Raw genomic sequence first — 16,903 nt, forward strand, 5'->3', positions numbered from 1 at the left:
AAGCTAATGTTAAACAATTGCAATATGCACTGTATGTCTCAAATTACTATCAACAATCTGTTGGTAGACTGTCAACAACTTTGGTTGAGGTTAGGATTGAGTTCAGGCACATGTAAAAGAAACTTGGTTAGGTTTAAGTTTAGTCACATAAACCTTGATTAAAGTTAGACCGTTTCTACGTGACAACATAAACATTTGAAATGTACACTCGTGGTGTTTGCTAATACAATAGTTAACAGGAAATAAGCTAGGTTTCAAACTGTTCCCCAGCAACATATAATTCCAGTGAAGCCGCCTTAACAACGGACAGTAAGGAGCCTGGGAACCTGACGAGTCTGTGAGCTCATGTTTTATTTAGTCTGGCTAGGAAGGCAACTTGACTCATGAGACAGCTTCATATGGAGGAATGTGTTTCTGCCTGGCTGATAGCTGTTTTTACACAGCTTCAATCAGAGGCTTTGTTCCAATCCAAACTACAAATATTAACAAAAGGTCTTGAATCTACCATATGTATAAATGGCCCAGTTCCCCCCCACCACCATTTTCTCCCCAATTCTACTTGGCCAATTACCCCTGCTGCCCCTGTCGCTGCACCACCCCCTCTGCCGATCTGGGGAGAGTCATAGACACACACATGATTCCTCCGACACATGATGTGCAGTTGCCAGCCGCTTCTTTTCACACGACAGCGGGGAGCTTCACCGGCAGGACGTAGCACGTGGGAGGATCACGCTGTTCCCACCAGTTCCCTTCCGCCCCGAACAAGCGCCCCCGACCGACCAGAGGAGGCGCTACTGCAGCGGCCAGGACACATACCCTCATTCCGTCTTCCCACCCGCAAACACAGCCAATCGTGCCTGTATGGGCGCCCAACCAAGCCGGAGGTGACACGGGGGCGTGAACCTGCCACCCTCGTGCTGGTAGGCAGGGAATCTTATATCTTATATCTATAGGCTCGCTTATAGTGATCTGATCAGCTTTACAGTGATCAGCCGCTTATACAGTATGGATCAAAAAGCTTGGGACAGAATCATTCCTCTACTGTACACGTACTGTTTAAATAATTCGCTTATAGTAATCAGTAGTCCGTTTACAGTATTCATTAGGGGTCTTTTCATACACTAGGCATCTCGTGCGATACGCGCGCTCGATTCCTATGTTCGCCAGCCGTGCGGGCTCGCCCGTCCTGCAGCTCGCCGAACTGGCCCTGCAGCTTGCATACGCAGCTCGCCCGCTGCGCGGCCTCGCCCACAGCTCGGCTGCTGCTTGGCCTTGCCTGCCCTATTGACGCGCGCAAAATTAATCTGCCCTAATTTTAAAATCCGGCACCGTCACGCACGAGTGCTCTTTACACTTCCTGAAAGCTTCAGCCCGATCGTACGTAAAACAGCAAAGCTGTGGCCGGACAAAATTCTTGAAACAAACAGAGTCCACATTGCCAAATGTATATATACTGTATAGCTGAGAACAATAAAAAAAAAAATTAAGTATGGTAATTCTATTCTTTTTTAACAGTATTTATTTGTTATTTTTTACTTTATTTCAATGATACGTATCGGTTGCGTTAGTGCAGTAACCCGTCTGCTCCCGGCTGGCTACCTAAGGCTGGTGCTATGTGCACATTGACATCATGACGAATGAAAAACAGTCTCCTCGAAGCTCATGACAAACTGACAAAAACCAGCCAACAAGATACAGCAGCCAAACTTGGTGTTGGTCAGGCTACCTTGTTAGTAAGCTATATTTTATATACAATACTGTACTGTATTATAATGTATGTGAATTATACACAGTACCATAATTGAATTTGTACTGTAATTTGAAAAGCGTTCGAAAGTTGTACGTAAATGGTCAATAAAATTGAGTAAATAGCGAAGCTGTCCGTTTCATTACTTAGACTATGTAGTGTATCCATGTAATAAATATGCATAAGAAATCCAAACAAATTGGTTATAGGAGAGGAGCCAGCTGTGTGATGAGAAAGATTCAGTCGATACAGTGTTGACGGGTTATTCACCTTATGTAGAAGAGACAGTCTGGCTTGAGAGACTAACAGGAAGTGTCAACACAATCGGAAGTTCTGATTGTGTTTACACTTCGTGTGACTCATAAACCTAGTCTGACTCATATGTGAGTCAAACTAGGTTTGACCAGGTGAGTCAGACTAGTTTGAGCAGGTAAAACAGCCGGCGTTTTCAACAGGAAGTCGTGACGCAATGGGTCAAGTGGGCGGGGCTACATACGCTGAATAGAGAGGCAACAGTGAACTATCGAAATAACATTTTCACTTGTATCCTCGTTTTCACAGGCTATTGATTCCCTGCTATGGCACTCTACACAAAGTCTTAAGTGCATGTGTTTTCTGTGCTCCAGTAAAGCTCTCCCTGTCCCCAGGTGACCCAGCAGAGACGGACTACACAGCGGTGGGCTGTGCCGTCACAACCATCTCTTCCAACCTGACGGAGATGTCCAAGGGCGTCAAGCTGCTTGCTGCCCTCATGGACGACGAGGGCGCCAACGGGCAGCAGCTGCTGGGCGCCGCCAAGAACCTGGCCTGCGCCGTGTCCGACATGCTGAAGACCGCCCAGCCCGCCAACACCGAGGTCCATGTCTGCCATGTTGTTTGTGTTTTACTATGTTTGGGTTAACCCATTGATACCTGATGCAGCATTTGTGTGTGTATCCCTTTAAGACCACGAACCGCGTGATGCGGTTCGCGGTCTTAAAGGGATACACACACAAATGAGGGATATAGACGCAAATGCTGCATCAGGTATCAATGGGTTAAGATGCACTTCCAATATTAGTAGGTTGTGGGGTTCAACTATTATGGGGTTTAAAGCATCTGCCAACCCAGCCTCAAATATATATTTTTATGGGATATCACAGCTGACCATCACATTAATTACCCACCCAAATTAGTTTAAGAAAACCAACATTCACAACTATTATAAATCAGAGCTCAAACACAGCCAATCAGACTGCTTAAATCATTTCTCAGGAGTGTGGGGGCGTGGCCAAATCACGTTCTAGCTATATGAACAGTATGGGGATGCAGGATGGGACACCCTGAACACCCCCTCGGTGTTTATGTCCATGCTGCATCCCCATATCTAATTATGATTGGTTGGAGATTGCTGACCTCGGTAATCTCCTGAGATAACTCCGCCCACTTTAACTCTACTTAGTACTCTACTTAATAGATTTTTTTTGAAAGATGGGAGTATCAATTTCTTTATATATATTTTATTTCACAGTTTTCAGAAGATGAAAACAGAACATAAACATAAAAACAAAAACAGGCTCATAAAAAGGAAAAACATATACTACATTGTCAAAGTAACGACTCAGCTACCAGCAGCGTAGTGTGCTCATGTCATGTGCTTATGAGAGATGTTTTGCATTCACATAATGCAAAACATAGAGGTCAGCTGGGCGAGTCACTCGTCACCCCTGACTACATCAAAGTAGGCCAGAAACAGGTCCCAAATAGTGGAAAACTTCCCAAGTGAGTTGGTCCTCAGGAACCTGAGTCTCTCCATGTGCATAACTGAGACCATGTCCAGCAGCCACAACTGAAAGGAAGGAGGAGAGGGAGACTTCCACTCCTTCAGAAGGAGTCTCTTGGCGACAGTCGTCCCCAGCGTCAGAGACTGTTGCACAGCTGTGGGGAGGAGCAGTGAGGATTCTGAGCAGCAGAAGATGGCGAGTTCCGCCTCTGGTTGAAGGGTTATTTGATAGGTCTTAGAGTACCAGTCAAATACTTTGGCCCAGAATCCAGATATATGGGAGTATAATTGAATTGTCATTTTTTTTTTATACATTGGAGGCCACACATCACATACTGTATTTACAAGAAAATCACAAAATTGCCTTGCCAGGGTCTTTAAAGACAGAGTAACGCCTGCACACTTACTCCAGGCTACAAAAGTTTACTAGAGACAATGTTTCCATCTTACTGGGATCTTCAAGTCAAAAATGTTTGAAAGATGAAATCACACCAATATTTTATAACATCATGCACACCCATAGGCTGACAGACTCAATGATGGCAGGTGTGGTTAATGATCCAAAACACCCAGGGTGATACACATCTCAACATAATTAACAATTCAATAGCCTGAAGTACATAGAAAAGGGTAGGCCTACATATAGAAACAAAGTGTAATACAAAAAACTATACTTAAAAAACATACATGTTTATCATATAGGCACACAAAAAACATAAAATACAACATCCCATCAAAATCCAAATTTTACATGCAAAACAAATGTATACAGCAAGAAAAAGAAATCTTAAATTCACGGAACTGGATGTTAACACAGGTTAACACCCTTCTATAGAAAATCAGCCAGATCAATACCCATATCAGATACCTGTTGATATAGAATCTTTAAATCACATTAGCCTTGTATAATTACAGTAAGCATTTTACAGATATGTGTGTCAGGGTCTAGAAAAAAATATAATCTAAAATCAAATAAAAGTAGGGATGTTTGATCTCATACTCTTGGTTCAGGCCTCTAGGCGTGAGAGAAAATGTGAAAACATTCTCCTTCGAGTAAGAGGGTATTTAAATCACCTCCTCTTCCTTCTCGGACTTGATGAAGATCCAAGGTTGTAGTGGTTCGACCATTATGGGTTTTTGAAGACAGCTACCACAGTTGTCTTGTCTCAGTGTGAAATACTCTGTTTGTGTTTGTCTGCAGCCTCGTCAGAACCTGCTGCAGGCTGCAGGGAACGTTGGCCAGGCCAGCGGCGAGCTGCTGTCTCACATCGGAGAGACGGACACGGACCCGCACTTCCAGGTGAGTTCACCTCAACTCTCAGTGAGAGTTAGTCGCTACGATGCCGTGCTGACGCCACCTACAGGTTTTTAAGCTTGTTTTGCGCAGCGGCAGGCCAGGGTGGGTAGGGTATAATACATGGTCGGCAGTGGAGAAGATAGTGGTGTATGATGTCAGTGTTGTGTTGTAGTGGGATCGCCATGAATAGTAGGGATGCACGGTGATATCAGCACCTCATCGGTGTCGGCCGATAAAGGCTTTAAAATGAAATATCGGCATCGGCCCGAAACGAACATCTCTGTCAATATGACAGGCCGATAAAATGATGCTTTGATTATGCCCAAATGATCTATGCGTGACTAAATGTTATTTACATTTACATTTACATGCAATGTTATTTACATAACCTCAGTTGAAGCAGTTTTCGAGTGAATTGGCCGAGTGAATGTGCACATTTTGAAAAACATCGTATTTATGCCTGGATCCACCAGTGGGCCATCATGATGAGAGTAGGCATAATAATGTGTTGATTCCACTATAGGAGAGACTTGATGCTCTCTGAAATTAAGCGGAGGTGGGTGGGTTTTTTTTGGGGGGGGGGGGGGGGGGGGGGGGTTTGCTCATATATCAGTATTGGCAATCGGCCAAAGGAGTTGTAAAGTATCGGCATATCAGATATTGTCAAAAAATTCTATATCGTGCATCCCTATATAGACATTTCCATGGGAACCACTGCAGTGTATGTGTGATCTAAAAAATCTATTATATTTGACAAGTTTGTAAGTGACTATATTATACACTCAGAGACTCTGGTCGTATAATAAAGTTGTATAATATAACAATTGTTTTTACATCTGCATTGGACAGTTTCTAGGTAAAGGATCTTTGATGGGTGCAAGGCGGACAGTCTCCTCTAATAGTCACATGCTGGTAACAAATGTGTCCATAAGACAAACCAATCATTCTCAATGGCCAATCATGCTAATCGTTCTTAGATCCTCCTTGATTAGTAAGCGTGAGTAATTTGACGGGGATATCTAATCCAATCTGTCTTAATTCCAAACTGCTGTCGGGTGACTCCAGTTCAGAGTCATATCTCATGCATTACTCTTTACTCTTTCATCATTTCACATGCATTGAGTCTGGTGCTTTTCACAAATAACCAATTGCTAAATGTCCAAAGGGACTTGATTTTGATTGCTCAAAGGTACAGGCATTCTAAGAGTTCAGTTGTGATCGATATAGGTCAGAACGTCTGAAGAAAAGTTAAAATGGCAAAATCCTACAGGTTCATTCCCTTAGTTAGAAGGCACGCATCACTTGGTTATGTGGCCTTGACTGTCCAAACAAAGTTTTAAAAGTGCATCCGTGTGTGTGTGTGTGTGTGTGTGTGTGTGTGTGTGTCTGTGTGTGTGTGCGCGCGCGTGAGTGCGCGTGACTGCGTGTGTGTGAGTGTGTGTGACTGTGTGTGTGTGCGTGCATGCTTGCGTGTGTGTTTCATGGGGTTTTGCTTCAGTAATTGTTGGAGAGACTATCCATCACCCTTCAACTAAGAGCTACCCCCTGAATTTGCCCGTGTTAATTTGTAGCCCATAATAAATGGACCATATTATACAGTGCCCTTTTAACAGGAAATTGAAATTCCAGCTCTACCCATATGGTGAAAGTGATGCAATATACACACACACACCTTTGGATGTGACAACAAAAAAGTGATTGGTGACATAGGAGAGAGAACCCTTGTTTAAAGGGACAAAGCACCCTAGTCAATTTTCATTACCTTAAGCTTCAATGGGACACTATTTTCTTTTGTACTAAAAAAATGCCTTTTCTCTCAATTTCTGTCTTTTGCTGTAGCACTAGATTTACTTTACTCACTTAATTTGTATTTTATTTGATGTTACTTATTTTCACGTTACTTAATGCTAACTATCGTGTGTTTTTGTGTGCGCCATGGGCAGGACATGCTAATGCATCTGGCTAAAGCGGTGGCTAACGCCGCAGCGGCTCTGGTGCTGAAAGCCAAGAACGTGGCCCAGAAGACGGAGGACTCGGCCCAGCAGAACCGGGTCATCGCCGCAGCCACCCAGTGCGCTCTGTCCACCTCTCAGCTGGTGGCGTGCACACGGGTAAGACAGCGCACGCTCATACAGTTCAGGCCTATGGGACGAATCAGCGTGACATCACAGCAACATCCAAGTACTTCCGGAACAACAACAGTCAACATACATGTAGGATGCGTTTGGAAGTTTATAAAAAGGACAGTGTGCACAAACATGAATTATTTGGAAAATAAAAATATGGATGCACCAGATGGAGCAGTAAGCTAATTTATAAAAAAAAATAACAGGGAATCGCAATACAAAACATCACAGCATTATCACAATATCACAATCTCAGTAACAAATACAGTCCCTGCACTTGACAATAGGTTTACAGTTGTTGTAGCCAGATATCAGACGAAATTGTCAACTTGTTACACTCCATTTTCATCTTCTAGTCTGAGATTGTCTCCATTCTAATGGATTTCCATGAGGGAATTACATTTTTCCTAACCAATCACTAGAGACCAACGTATTCGCCTGGATCTAACGTTGGTTAATCCAGTCAGGAGAACGCAAAAAAAAAACACACATCTCCCTTTGAATAAATCCCTTCAAAGCAGAGTGCTGTTTAGATTTTAAAGTAATTAGTACTTTTAATCAATTTAAAACAGTCTCGATAACGGCGTCTATCTTCTTTATGGCGGCCGCCATTGTTGTTATTACTCCACGGCGCATTGATAACGGCAATAGTCTTGGGCCGTTTAGTGACGCTGATTGGCTAATCGTTAGTCCCCCTCAGCGCTCATTGGACAAGCCATTCTTTCACATTCTGTTGCATGTCACAATGCCAGACCAGAAGCAGCCAAAATTCAACTCGGTGGATTGGGAGGATTCCAAGGTCTGGACCCAGGCAGCGGTTGTTGGTGATGTCAGAATTTAGGAACTTGAAAAGACCAGGCGGGGTCCCATATTCACTTCATCCTCCTCCATCTGTAGGTGGTGGCCCCGACCATCAGCTCCCCCGTGTGCCAGGAGCAGCTGATCGAAGCAGGCAAGCTCGTGGCCAAGTCGGTGGAAGGCTGCGTTGAGGCGTCGCAGGGCGCCACCGGCGACGAGGGCCTCCTGAAGCAGGTGGGCTTCGCCGCCACGGGCGTTACCCAGGCCCTCAACGAGCTGCTCCAGCATATCAAACAGTACGCCAGCGGGGGCCAGCCCATCGGACGTCACGGGGAGGCCACCGACCGCATCCTGGACGTCACCGAGAACATCTTCAGCTCCATGGGAGATGCTGGTAGGTGGAAGGGAGTAGGGGCAGTGTAGTTCTCAAAATGGGGTCTGGGGAGCACCAGGGGTCCTTTAGGGCAGTGGTTCTCAAAGTGGGGTCCTTGAGTGGGTTCCAGGGGGTCCCCAGCAAAAAGGGGGATCATGTTTCACTATAATTCCATAGGTAACACAATGACAAAATGTTCATACATTCTGTCATTCTGCCATTTTGGTCATGGTTTTCATAAACTTTCTGTAATAAAATATCTAAACGCAAAAAGATGGGAGATCTTGGGAGAAAATCTTATCAAATCGGGGTCTGTGGTCTAATTTGTGTCAGTTTACTTGACATGAAAAAGTTTGACAACCACTGCTTTCGGGGGTTCCAGGTGGTCCCCAGCAAGTGGATGAAACTTCACCATTATTGAATTTACAAGAGGTTAACACAATAGGAGAATGTAGCAGAATGACTGTTTTGCTCATAGTTTCACTGTTATCTCATGGAATGGAACTCCGGACAAAATTATATCTAACAAAAATATTCTCAGGTTCGGCTCTGAGAGACAAAATCGAAGTTCAAATCGAAGGGGTGGGAAGCCTTCCAGTCAGAGAGAACATTTTTGAAATGCATTCTCCAACACTAACATAAGCCTTTGGTTTACTTTGTCTTTTTGTCCTGACATGAGATTCCTGACGTTCTGCACTCTGGCTTCACCCCACAGCAGTGTGTTGTTACTAACTGACCAGGGCTTCAGCACACAGCAGTGTGTTGTTACTAACTGACCAGGGCTTCAGCACACAGCAGTTTGTTGTTACTAACTGACCAGGGCTTCAGCACACAGCAGCAGTGTGTTGTTACTAACTGACCAGGGCTTCAGCACACAGCAGTTTGTTGTTACTAACTGACCAGGGCTTCAGCCCACAGCAGTGTGTTGTTACTGACTGACCAGGGCTTCAGCCCACAGCAGCAGTGTGTTGTTACTGACTGACCAGGGCTTCAGCCCACAGCAGCAGTGTGTTGTTACTGACTGACCAGGGCTTCAGCCCACAGCAGCAGTGTGTTGTTACTGACTGACCAGGGCTTCACCCCACAGCAGAGTGTTGTTACTAACTGACCAGGGCTTCAGCCCACAGCAGAGTGTTGTTACTGACTGACCAGGCTTAGTGTCTGTTGTCCTGCTTCAGCCCACAGCAGCAATGTGTTGTTACTGACTGACCAGGCCTTAGTGTCTGTTGTCCTGCTTCAGCCCACAGCAGCAATGTGTTGTTACTGACTGACCAGGCTTAGTGTCTGTTGTCCTGCTTCAGCCCACAGCAGAGTGTTGTTACTGACTGACCAGGCTTAGTGTCTGTTGTCCTGCTTCAGCCCACAGCAGTGTGTTGTTACTGACTGACCAGGGCTTCATCCCGCAGCAGTGTGTTGTTACTAACTGACCAGGGCTTAGTGTCTGTTGTCCTGCTTCAGCCCACAGCAGTGTGTTGTTACTAACTGACCAGGGCTTAGTGTCTGTTGTCCTGCTTCAGCCCACAGCAGTGTGTTGTTACTGACTGACCAGGGCTTCAGCCCACAGCAGAATGTTGTTACTAACTGACCAGGGCTTCAGCACACAGCAGCAGTGTGTTGTTACTAACTGACCAGGGCTTCAGCACACAGCAGAGTGTTGTTACTAACTGACCAGGGCTTCAGCACACAGCAGAGTGTTGTTACTAACTGACCAGGGCTTCAGCACACAGCAGTGTGTTGTTACTAACTGACCAGGGCTTCAGCACACAGCAGAATGTTGTTACTAACTGACCAGGGCTTCAGCCCACAGCAGAGTGTTGTTACTGACTGACCAGAGCTTCACCCCACATCAGTGTGTTGTTACTGACTGACCAGGCTTAGTGTCTCTTGTCCTGCTTCACCCCACAGCAGTGTGTTGTTACTAACTGACCAGGGCTTCACCCCACAGCAGTGTGTTGTTACTAACTGACCAGGGCTTCACCCCACAGCAGTGTGTTGTTACTAACTGACCAGGGCTTCACCCCACAGCAGTGTGTTGTTACTAACTGACCAGGGCTTCACCCCACAGCAGTGTGTTGTTACTAACTGACCAGGGCTTCAGCCCACAGCAGAGTGTTGTTACTGACTGACCAGAGCTTCACCCCACATCAGAGTGTTGTTACTAACTGACCAGGGCTTCACCCCACAGCAGTGTGTTGTTACTGACTGACCAGGGCTTCAGCACACAGCAGTGTGTTGTTACTAACTGACCAGGGCTTCAGCCCACAGCAGTGTGTTGTTACTAACTGACCAGGGCTTCAGCACACAGCAGTGTGTTGTTACTAACTGACCAGGGCTTCAGCCCACAGCAGTTTGTTGTTACTAACTGACCAGGGCTTCAGCCCACAGCAGTGTGTTGTTACTGACTGACCAGGGGCTTCACCCCACAGCAGCAGTGTGTTGTTACTGACTGACCAGGGCTTCACCCCACAGCAGTGTGTTGTTGCTAACTGACCAGGGCTTCAGCCCACAGCAGAGTGTTGTTACTGACTGACCAGGGCTTCACCCCACAGCAGTGTGTTGTTACTGACTGACCAGGCTTAGTGTCTGTTGTCCTGCTTCAGCCCACAGCAGCAATGTGTTGTTACTGACTTACCAGGGCTTAGTGTCTGTTGTCCTGCTTCAGCCCACAGCAGCAATGTGTTGTTACTGACTGACCAGGCTTAGTGTCTGTTGTCCTGCTTCAGCCCACAGCAGAGTGTTGTTACTGACTGACCAGGCTTAGTGTCTGTTGTCCTGCTTCAGCCCACAGCAGTGTGTTGTTACTAACTGACCAGGGCTTCATCCCGCAGCAGTGTGTTGTTACTAACTGACCAGGGCTTAGTGTCTGTTGTCCTGCTTCAGCCCACAGCAGTGTGTTGTTACTGACTGACCAGGGCTTCATCCCGCAGCAGTGTGTTGTTACTAACTGACCAGGGCTTAGTGTCTGTTGTCCTGCTTCAGCCCACAGCAGTGTGTTGTTACTAACTGACCAGGGCTTAGTGTCTGTTGTCCTGCTTCAGCCCACAGCAGTGTGTTGTTACTGACTGACCAGGGCTTCAGCCCACAGCAGAATGTTGTTACTGACTGACCAGGGCTTCACCCCACAGCAGTGTGTTGTTACTAACTGACCAGGGCTTCAGCACACAGCAGAGTGTTGTTACTAACTGACCAGGGCTTCAGCACACAGCAGTGTGTTGTTACTAACTGACCAGGGCTTCAGCACACAGCAGCAGTGTGTTGTTACTAACTGACCAGGGCTTCAGCACACAGCAGAGTGTTGTTACTAACTGACCAGGGCTTCAGCACACAGCAGTGTGTTGTTACTAACTGACCAGGGCTTCAGCACACAGCAGAATGTTGTTACTAACTGACCAGGGCTTCAGCACACAGCAGTGTTGTTACTGACTGACCAGGGCTTCACCCCACAGCAGTGTGTTGTTACTAACTGACCAGGGCTTCAGCACACAGCAGAATGTTGTTACTAACTGACCAGGGCTTCAGCCCACAGCAGTGTTGTTACTGACTGACCAGGGCTTCACCCCACAGCAGTGTGTTGTTACTGACTGACCAGGGCTTCACCCCACATCAGTGTGTTGTTACTGACTGACCAGGCTTAGTGTCTGTTGTCCTGCTTCAGCCCACAGCAGAGTGTTGTTACTGACTGACCAGAGCTTCACCCCACAGCAGTGTGTTGTTACTGACTGACCAGGGCTTCACCCCACAGCAGTGTGTTGTTACTGACTGACCAGGGCTTCAGCACACAGCAGTGTGTTGTTACTAACTGACCAGGGCTTCAGCACACAGCAGTGTGTTGTTACTGACTGACCAGAGCTTCACCCCACAGCAGTGTGTTGTTACTGACTGACCAGGGCTTCAGCACACAGCAGAATGTTGTTACTAACTGACCAGGGCTTCAGCCCACAGCAGTGTGTTGTTACTAACTGACCAGGGCTTCAGCCCACAGCAGTGTGTTGTTACTAACTGACCAGGGCTTCAGCACACAGCAGTGTGTTGTTACTAACTGACCAGGGCTTCAGCCCACAGCAGTGTGTTGTTACTGACTGACCAGGGCTTCACCCCACAGCAGTGTGTTGTTACTGACTGACCAGGGCTTCACCCCACAGCAGTGTGTTGTTACTAACTGACCAGGGCTTCAGCCCACAGCAGTGTGTTGTTACTAACTGACCAGGGCTTCAGCACACAGCAGTGTGTTGTTACTAACTGACCAGGGCTTCAGCACACAGCAGTGTGTTGTTACTAACTGACCAGGGCTTCAGCCCACAGCAGTGTGTTGTTACTAACTGACCAGGGCTTCAGCCCACAGCAGCAGTGTGTTGTTACTAACTGACCAGGGCTTCAGCCCACAGCAGAGTGTTGTTACTAACTGACCAGGGCTTAGTGTCTGTTGAACAGCGAGCGACTGATGCCAGCGTAATTTCGCTCGAGTTGGGATATTTCATCTCGGGCGACGAGCAAATTTTCTCCCTATCGCTCTGTCTCTGTCGCTCGGACGCCCAGCGATTTTTCTCCTGGGTGAATATACGCTCAATCGCTCGTTTGCATTGACTTTGTATGTAAACTCGACGCCAGCGAAAAACTTGAATAGGTCGGTGTGAACGCAGCTTTAAAGTCTTGACTACATATATTTTATGAGTCTGGACAGACACGGATGTAAACTGGACCTTGACTTGTTGGCGGAGGCATACAACCACGAGGCAGTTATTTCTAGGTTTCATTTAAAGCCCCATTCAGCAACCTTTCCACGTTTTGCTATTGGAGAAACTGCGCCCTCTGGGTGCAATAGCATCGATATCGATATCACTGTTCAAAGTCAACAAAACACAGCGCCAGAAAGCTCTATGTACATGTTGTGACATTGGGTACTAACCACGTGATGAAATAATAATTCATAGTTACGTGAAACGTCATTTTCGTAGCAAATCCGCACCGAGTTACTTCCTTGTTTTCATGAACACAACGCTCCCGCTGTACAGCGCATGCGTGCATGTTGCCTCTGGGAGGCAGGCACCAAACTGCTTAGTCCCAGGAGAGGCCTTTGGAGGGCGCTGTGTGACCAATAGAGGTGACATTCTCCCTGTTACAAGTCACTCTACCATCTTCAATGACTAAAAAGCTGTTATATTAATGTGAAAAAGTTACTGATTGGGGCTTTAAGTGTCTTAAATACTGTTGATCATCACATGCTGCTGCTCTTTCTTTCTATTTCTAAATGTGGCATTCCCCAGGGTTTCACTTCTGTGCCTGCAGGTGGCATAACACATGCTTCCTCTGTGTGTGTGTGTGTGTGTGTGTGTGTGTGTGTGTGTGTGTGTGTGTGTGTGTGTGTGTGTGTGGGTGTGTCTGCGTCTGCGCGTGTGTGTGTCTGTGTGTGTGTGTGTTAGGGATGTCCCAATACTAGAATTTCTGCTTTGATACCGATACCTAGGAAAATATCGATACTCGATACCATTTTTCGATATGCCACGACCACGCGGGGGGATGCGACAAGACATCAAGAGGCTTAAAAAATAAACAAAGACAGATGGACGGACAGAAGCACGCTTCTCCATAATCTAGGCCTGATAAAACTCATTAAAAACTTTGACCTTACACAGCAGATTACACCTGCTCTAGTCATCAGCCTATCAGAACACAGCAGATTACACCTGCTCTAGTCATCAGCCTATCAGAACACTTTGAGCTTGTTGAAGCAACAGATACCCACCAATGACAGGGAGGGAGAAATCAGTACTAGTATGTTTGATTTTTCATTAAGAGAAAGCACTGCTCATATTGATACTGTTGTAAATGAGTATTGTATCAGTTTAACATTTTTAGTATTGATACTTATCGATACTATCGATACCTGTTGCAAATGAGTATTGTATCCGTTTCAAATTTTTAGTATAGATTTTTTCGATACTATCGATACTTTACTTTTTTTTCTTTATGCAGTCATAGACTGTATAAACGCGTGAGTCATATAAATTCACCCCTGTACAGATGTATTGAACTGTGAAAATAGCTGTAGAGACCAGCACTTGTTGTTGTTGTACCAGGCTGTAAATGTTTCTTTCTTTGGTAAAGTTGGACATTTTAAGGGGCCGTGTCGACCGGAAGCGTTTCCTTAAAGGAACACTCCGCCCATTTTCGACCAGCTTTGTATCATTAGAACATCAGTAGTATATCAGAAAACTGTCAACGGTTTTGAAGTCTGTCATTTAATTTGACAGTTATTGAGTGTTAAAGTGTGGACCAGTGACATCACTGGTCCACACTAACTCAAATTAATACCTCATTAACTCAAATCAACTCTCAATAACTGTCAAACTAGATGAATGATGAATAGTTTGACAGTTATTGAGAGTTGATTTGAGTTAATGAGTTATTCATTTGAGTTAGTGTGGACCAGTGATGTCACTGGTCCACACTTTAATACTCAATAACTGTCAAATGAAATGACAGACTTCAAAACCGTTTTCTGATATACTACTGATGTTCTAATGATACAAAGCTGGTTGAAAATGGGCGGAGTGTTCCTTTAAGGTCCGAGTGCTTCGGAAAACAACGTGCACAGACACAGCGTTTATTTGTTGCTGTCGGAAAAAGTGACATTGATGAGCAGCATGCCTCTCCAAAAGTTTCACTTGTACTCTGCTGGAGTGCTCTCTCAGGGCGCGTCAAGTTGACGTGCCCTGAGAGAGCACTAGCCGTCAAGAGCGCTAAACACCTGGGGCCGGTTGCACCAACTGGTCTTAACTATGCCTGGTCGTAACTCCTACGTCGGTCTTAGTTAAGACCAGTCTTTAGAGTGGATTTACGCCTGTTGCACCAACAGGGCTTACGTCTGGTCTTAACTACGCTGGTCGTAGCAATGCGCGTCCATGTGGATTGCCGGGAAATGCCCCCTGATTGGCCCAAAAATGTGCCTCGCGCCATCACTGTGCCACTACGCTCTAATATACAGTCTATGGCCACTACTGTATGTGCGTCACTACACCCTCCCTCCTCCCACCTCCTGTGGAAGCTCCGGGGGAAAATGGCGGCGATTGAGTGGCAGGCAGTCTGAGTGAAATTGAATGTAACGTTCCCAATTCTATGTATTAAATTCTAAAAAACGACCCTCAACATTTGGGAAGGCTAAGCCACACAACTAGTTCGTTATAATCGCACGTCATGCTTCGAAGGCGACTTTAAGATGATGAGGACGGTGAGGACTCAATCACAGCAGGTCTCTGCTGATAGACTACCACGGAGATCTCTACAGGCACCTTACGCCTCCTCCTGACCAGGCGTAATATTTACGACCGGTCTTAGTGAGAAAAAGGCTTAGGTGCGGTGCTGGGAAAAGCAGCGTTCCTAGCGCGTCAAAATCAGTACTATATCAGAAAACTAAACAGTTTTATAGGCAGTGATTATTTTGTTTGACAGTTATTGGGAGTTGATTTGAGTATCGGACTTGAATTACATCACTGGTACCACAACTTGACTCAAATCAACTCCCGATAACTAAATGAATGACTGCAAAACTGTTTAGTTTTCTGATCTACTACTGATTTTTTGTAATGATACAAAGCTGGTTTGAAAATCGGTGGAGTGCTCTTTTCACATGTTGAATGGGGAATGAGTCCCTTTTGGAGCCAGCCTCAAGTGGCCATTCGAGGAACTGCAGTCCTTGGTAGTTTCCAACATGCATTGGCCTCGTTTTTCAGAACCAAAGGTTGGTGCTTGCTCATACCCTATTCTCTGGGGTGCATTCTGGGAAATGTACTTACTGAAGTAGTAGTCAAGGGAGGTTGAGACAAAGTGGGTAGACCAAAAACTTCACTAATGATAACAGCATAAGAGGATCCCCGGGTGGAATTTTCCTTTTCAACAGTTTCTTCTTCTTCTTCTCTGCCTTCCTCTCTCCTCTGCTCCGCCAGGTGAGATGGTGCGGCAGGCGCGGATCCTGGCGCAGGCCACCTCCGACCTGGTCAACGCCATCAAGATGGACGCCGAGGGCGAGTCGGACCTGGAGAACTCACGCAAGCTCCTGTCAGCCGCCAAGCTGCTGGCTGACGCCACCGCCAAGATGGTGGAGGCCGCTAAGGTTTGCATGATGTTTCTCTTCTGTTCTACATGTGTTTACAGTATGAACATACATGTGTTTACAGTATGAACATATGTGTGTTTACAGTATGAACATACATGTGTTTACAGTATGAACATATGTGTGTTTACAGTATGAACATACATGTGTTTACAGTATGAACATATGTGTGTTTACAGTATGAACATATGTGTGTTTACAGTATGAACATACATGTGTTTACAGTATGAACATACATGTGTTTACAGTATGAACATATGTGTGTTTACAGTATGAACATACATGTGTTTACAGTATGAACATACATGTGTTTACAGTATGAACATATGTGTGTTTACAGTATGAACATACATGTGTTTACAGTATGAACATATGTGTGTTTACAGTATGAACATATGTGTGTTTACAGTATGAACATACATGTGTTTACAGTATGAACATACATGTGTTTACAGTATGAACGTGTGTTTACAGTAAGAGCATATGTGTGTTTACAGTATGAATGTGTGTGTTTACAGTATGAACATACATGTGTTTACAGTATGAACATACATGTGTTTACAGTATGAACATGCATGTGTTTACAGTATGAACATGCATGTGTTTACAGTATGAACATACATGTGTTTACAGTATGAACATATGTGTGTTTACAGTATGAACATGTATGTTTACAGTATGAACATACAT

At 45.4% G+C, this 16,903-nt stretch overlaps 1 protein-coding gene across 1 annotated transcript in view; it reads left to right on the plus strand.

Moving 5' to 3' along the window:
• tln1 (talin 1) overlaps nt 1–16,903 on the plus strand; it is a 98,415-nt gene that overhangs the window by 21,533 nt on the left and 59,979 nt on the right. Inside the window, exons 15-19 of the mRNA XM_083639421.1 lie at nt 2,395–2,603; nt 4,711–4,809; nt 6,750–6,917; nt 7,830–8,124; nt 16,047–16,213. Of these exons, the coding sequence (XP_083495547.1) occupies nt 2,395–2,603; nt 4,711–4,809; nt 6,750–6,917; nt 7,830–8,124; nt 16,047–16,213 (938 nt within the window). The remainder of the gene's footprint in view (nt 1–2,394; nt 2,604–4,710; nt 4,810–6,749; nt 6,918–7,829; nt 8,125–16,046; nt 16,214–16,903) is intronic.

The sequence above is a fragment of the Poromitra crassiceps genome (assembly GCF_964638095.1).
Source record: "Poromitra crassiceps genome assembly, chromosome: 6".
NCBI classification, from domain to species: Eukaryota; Metazoa; Chordata; class Actinopteri; order Beryciformes; family Melamphaidae; genus Poromitra; species Poromitra crassiceps.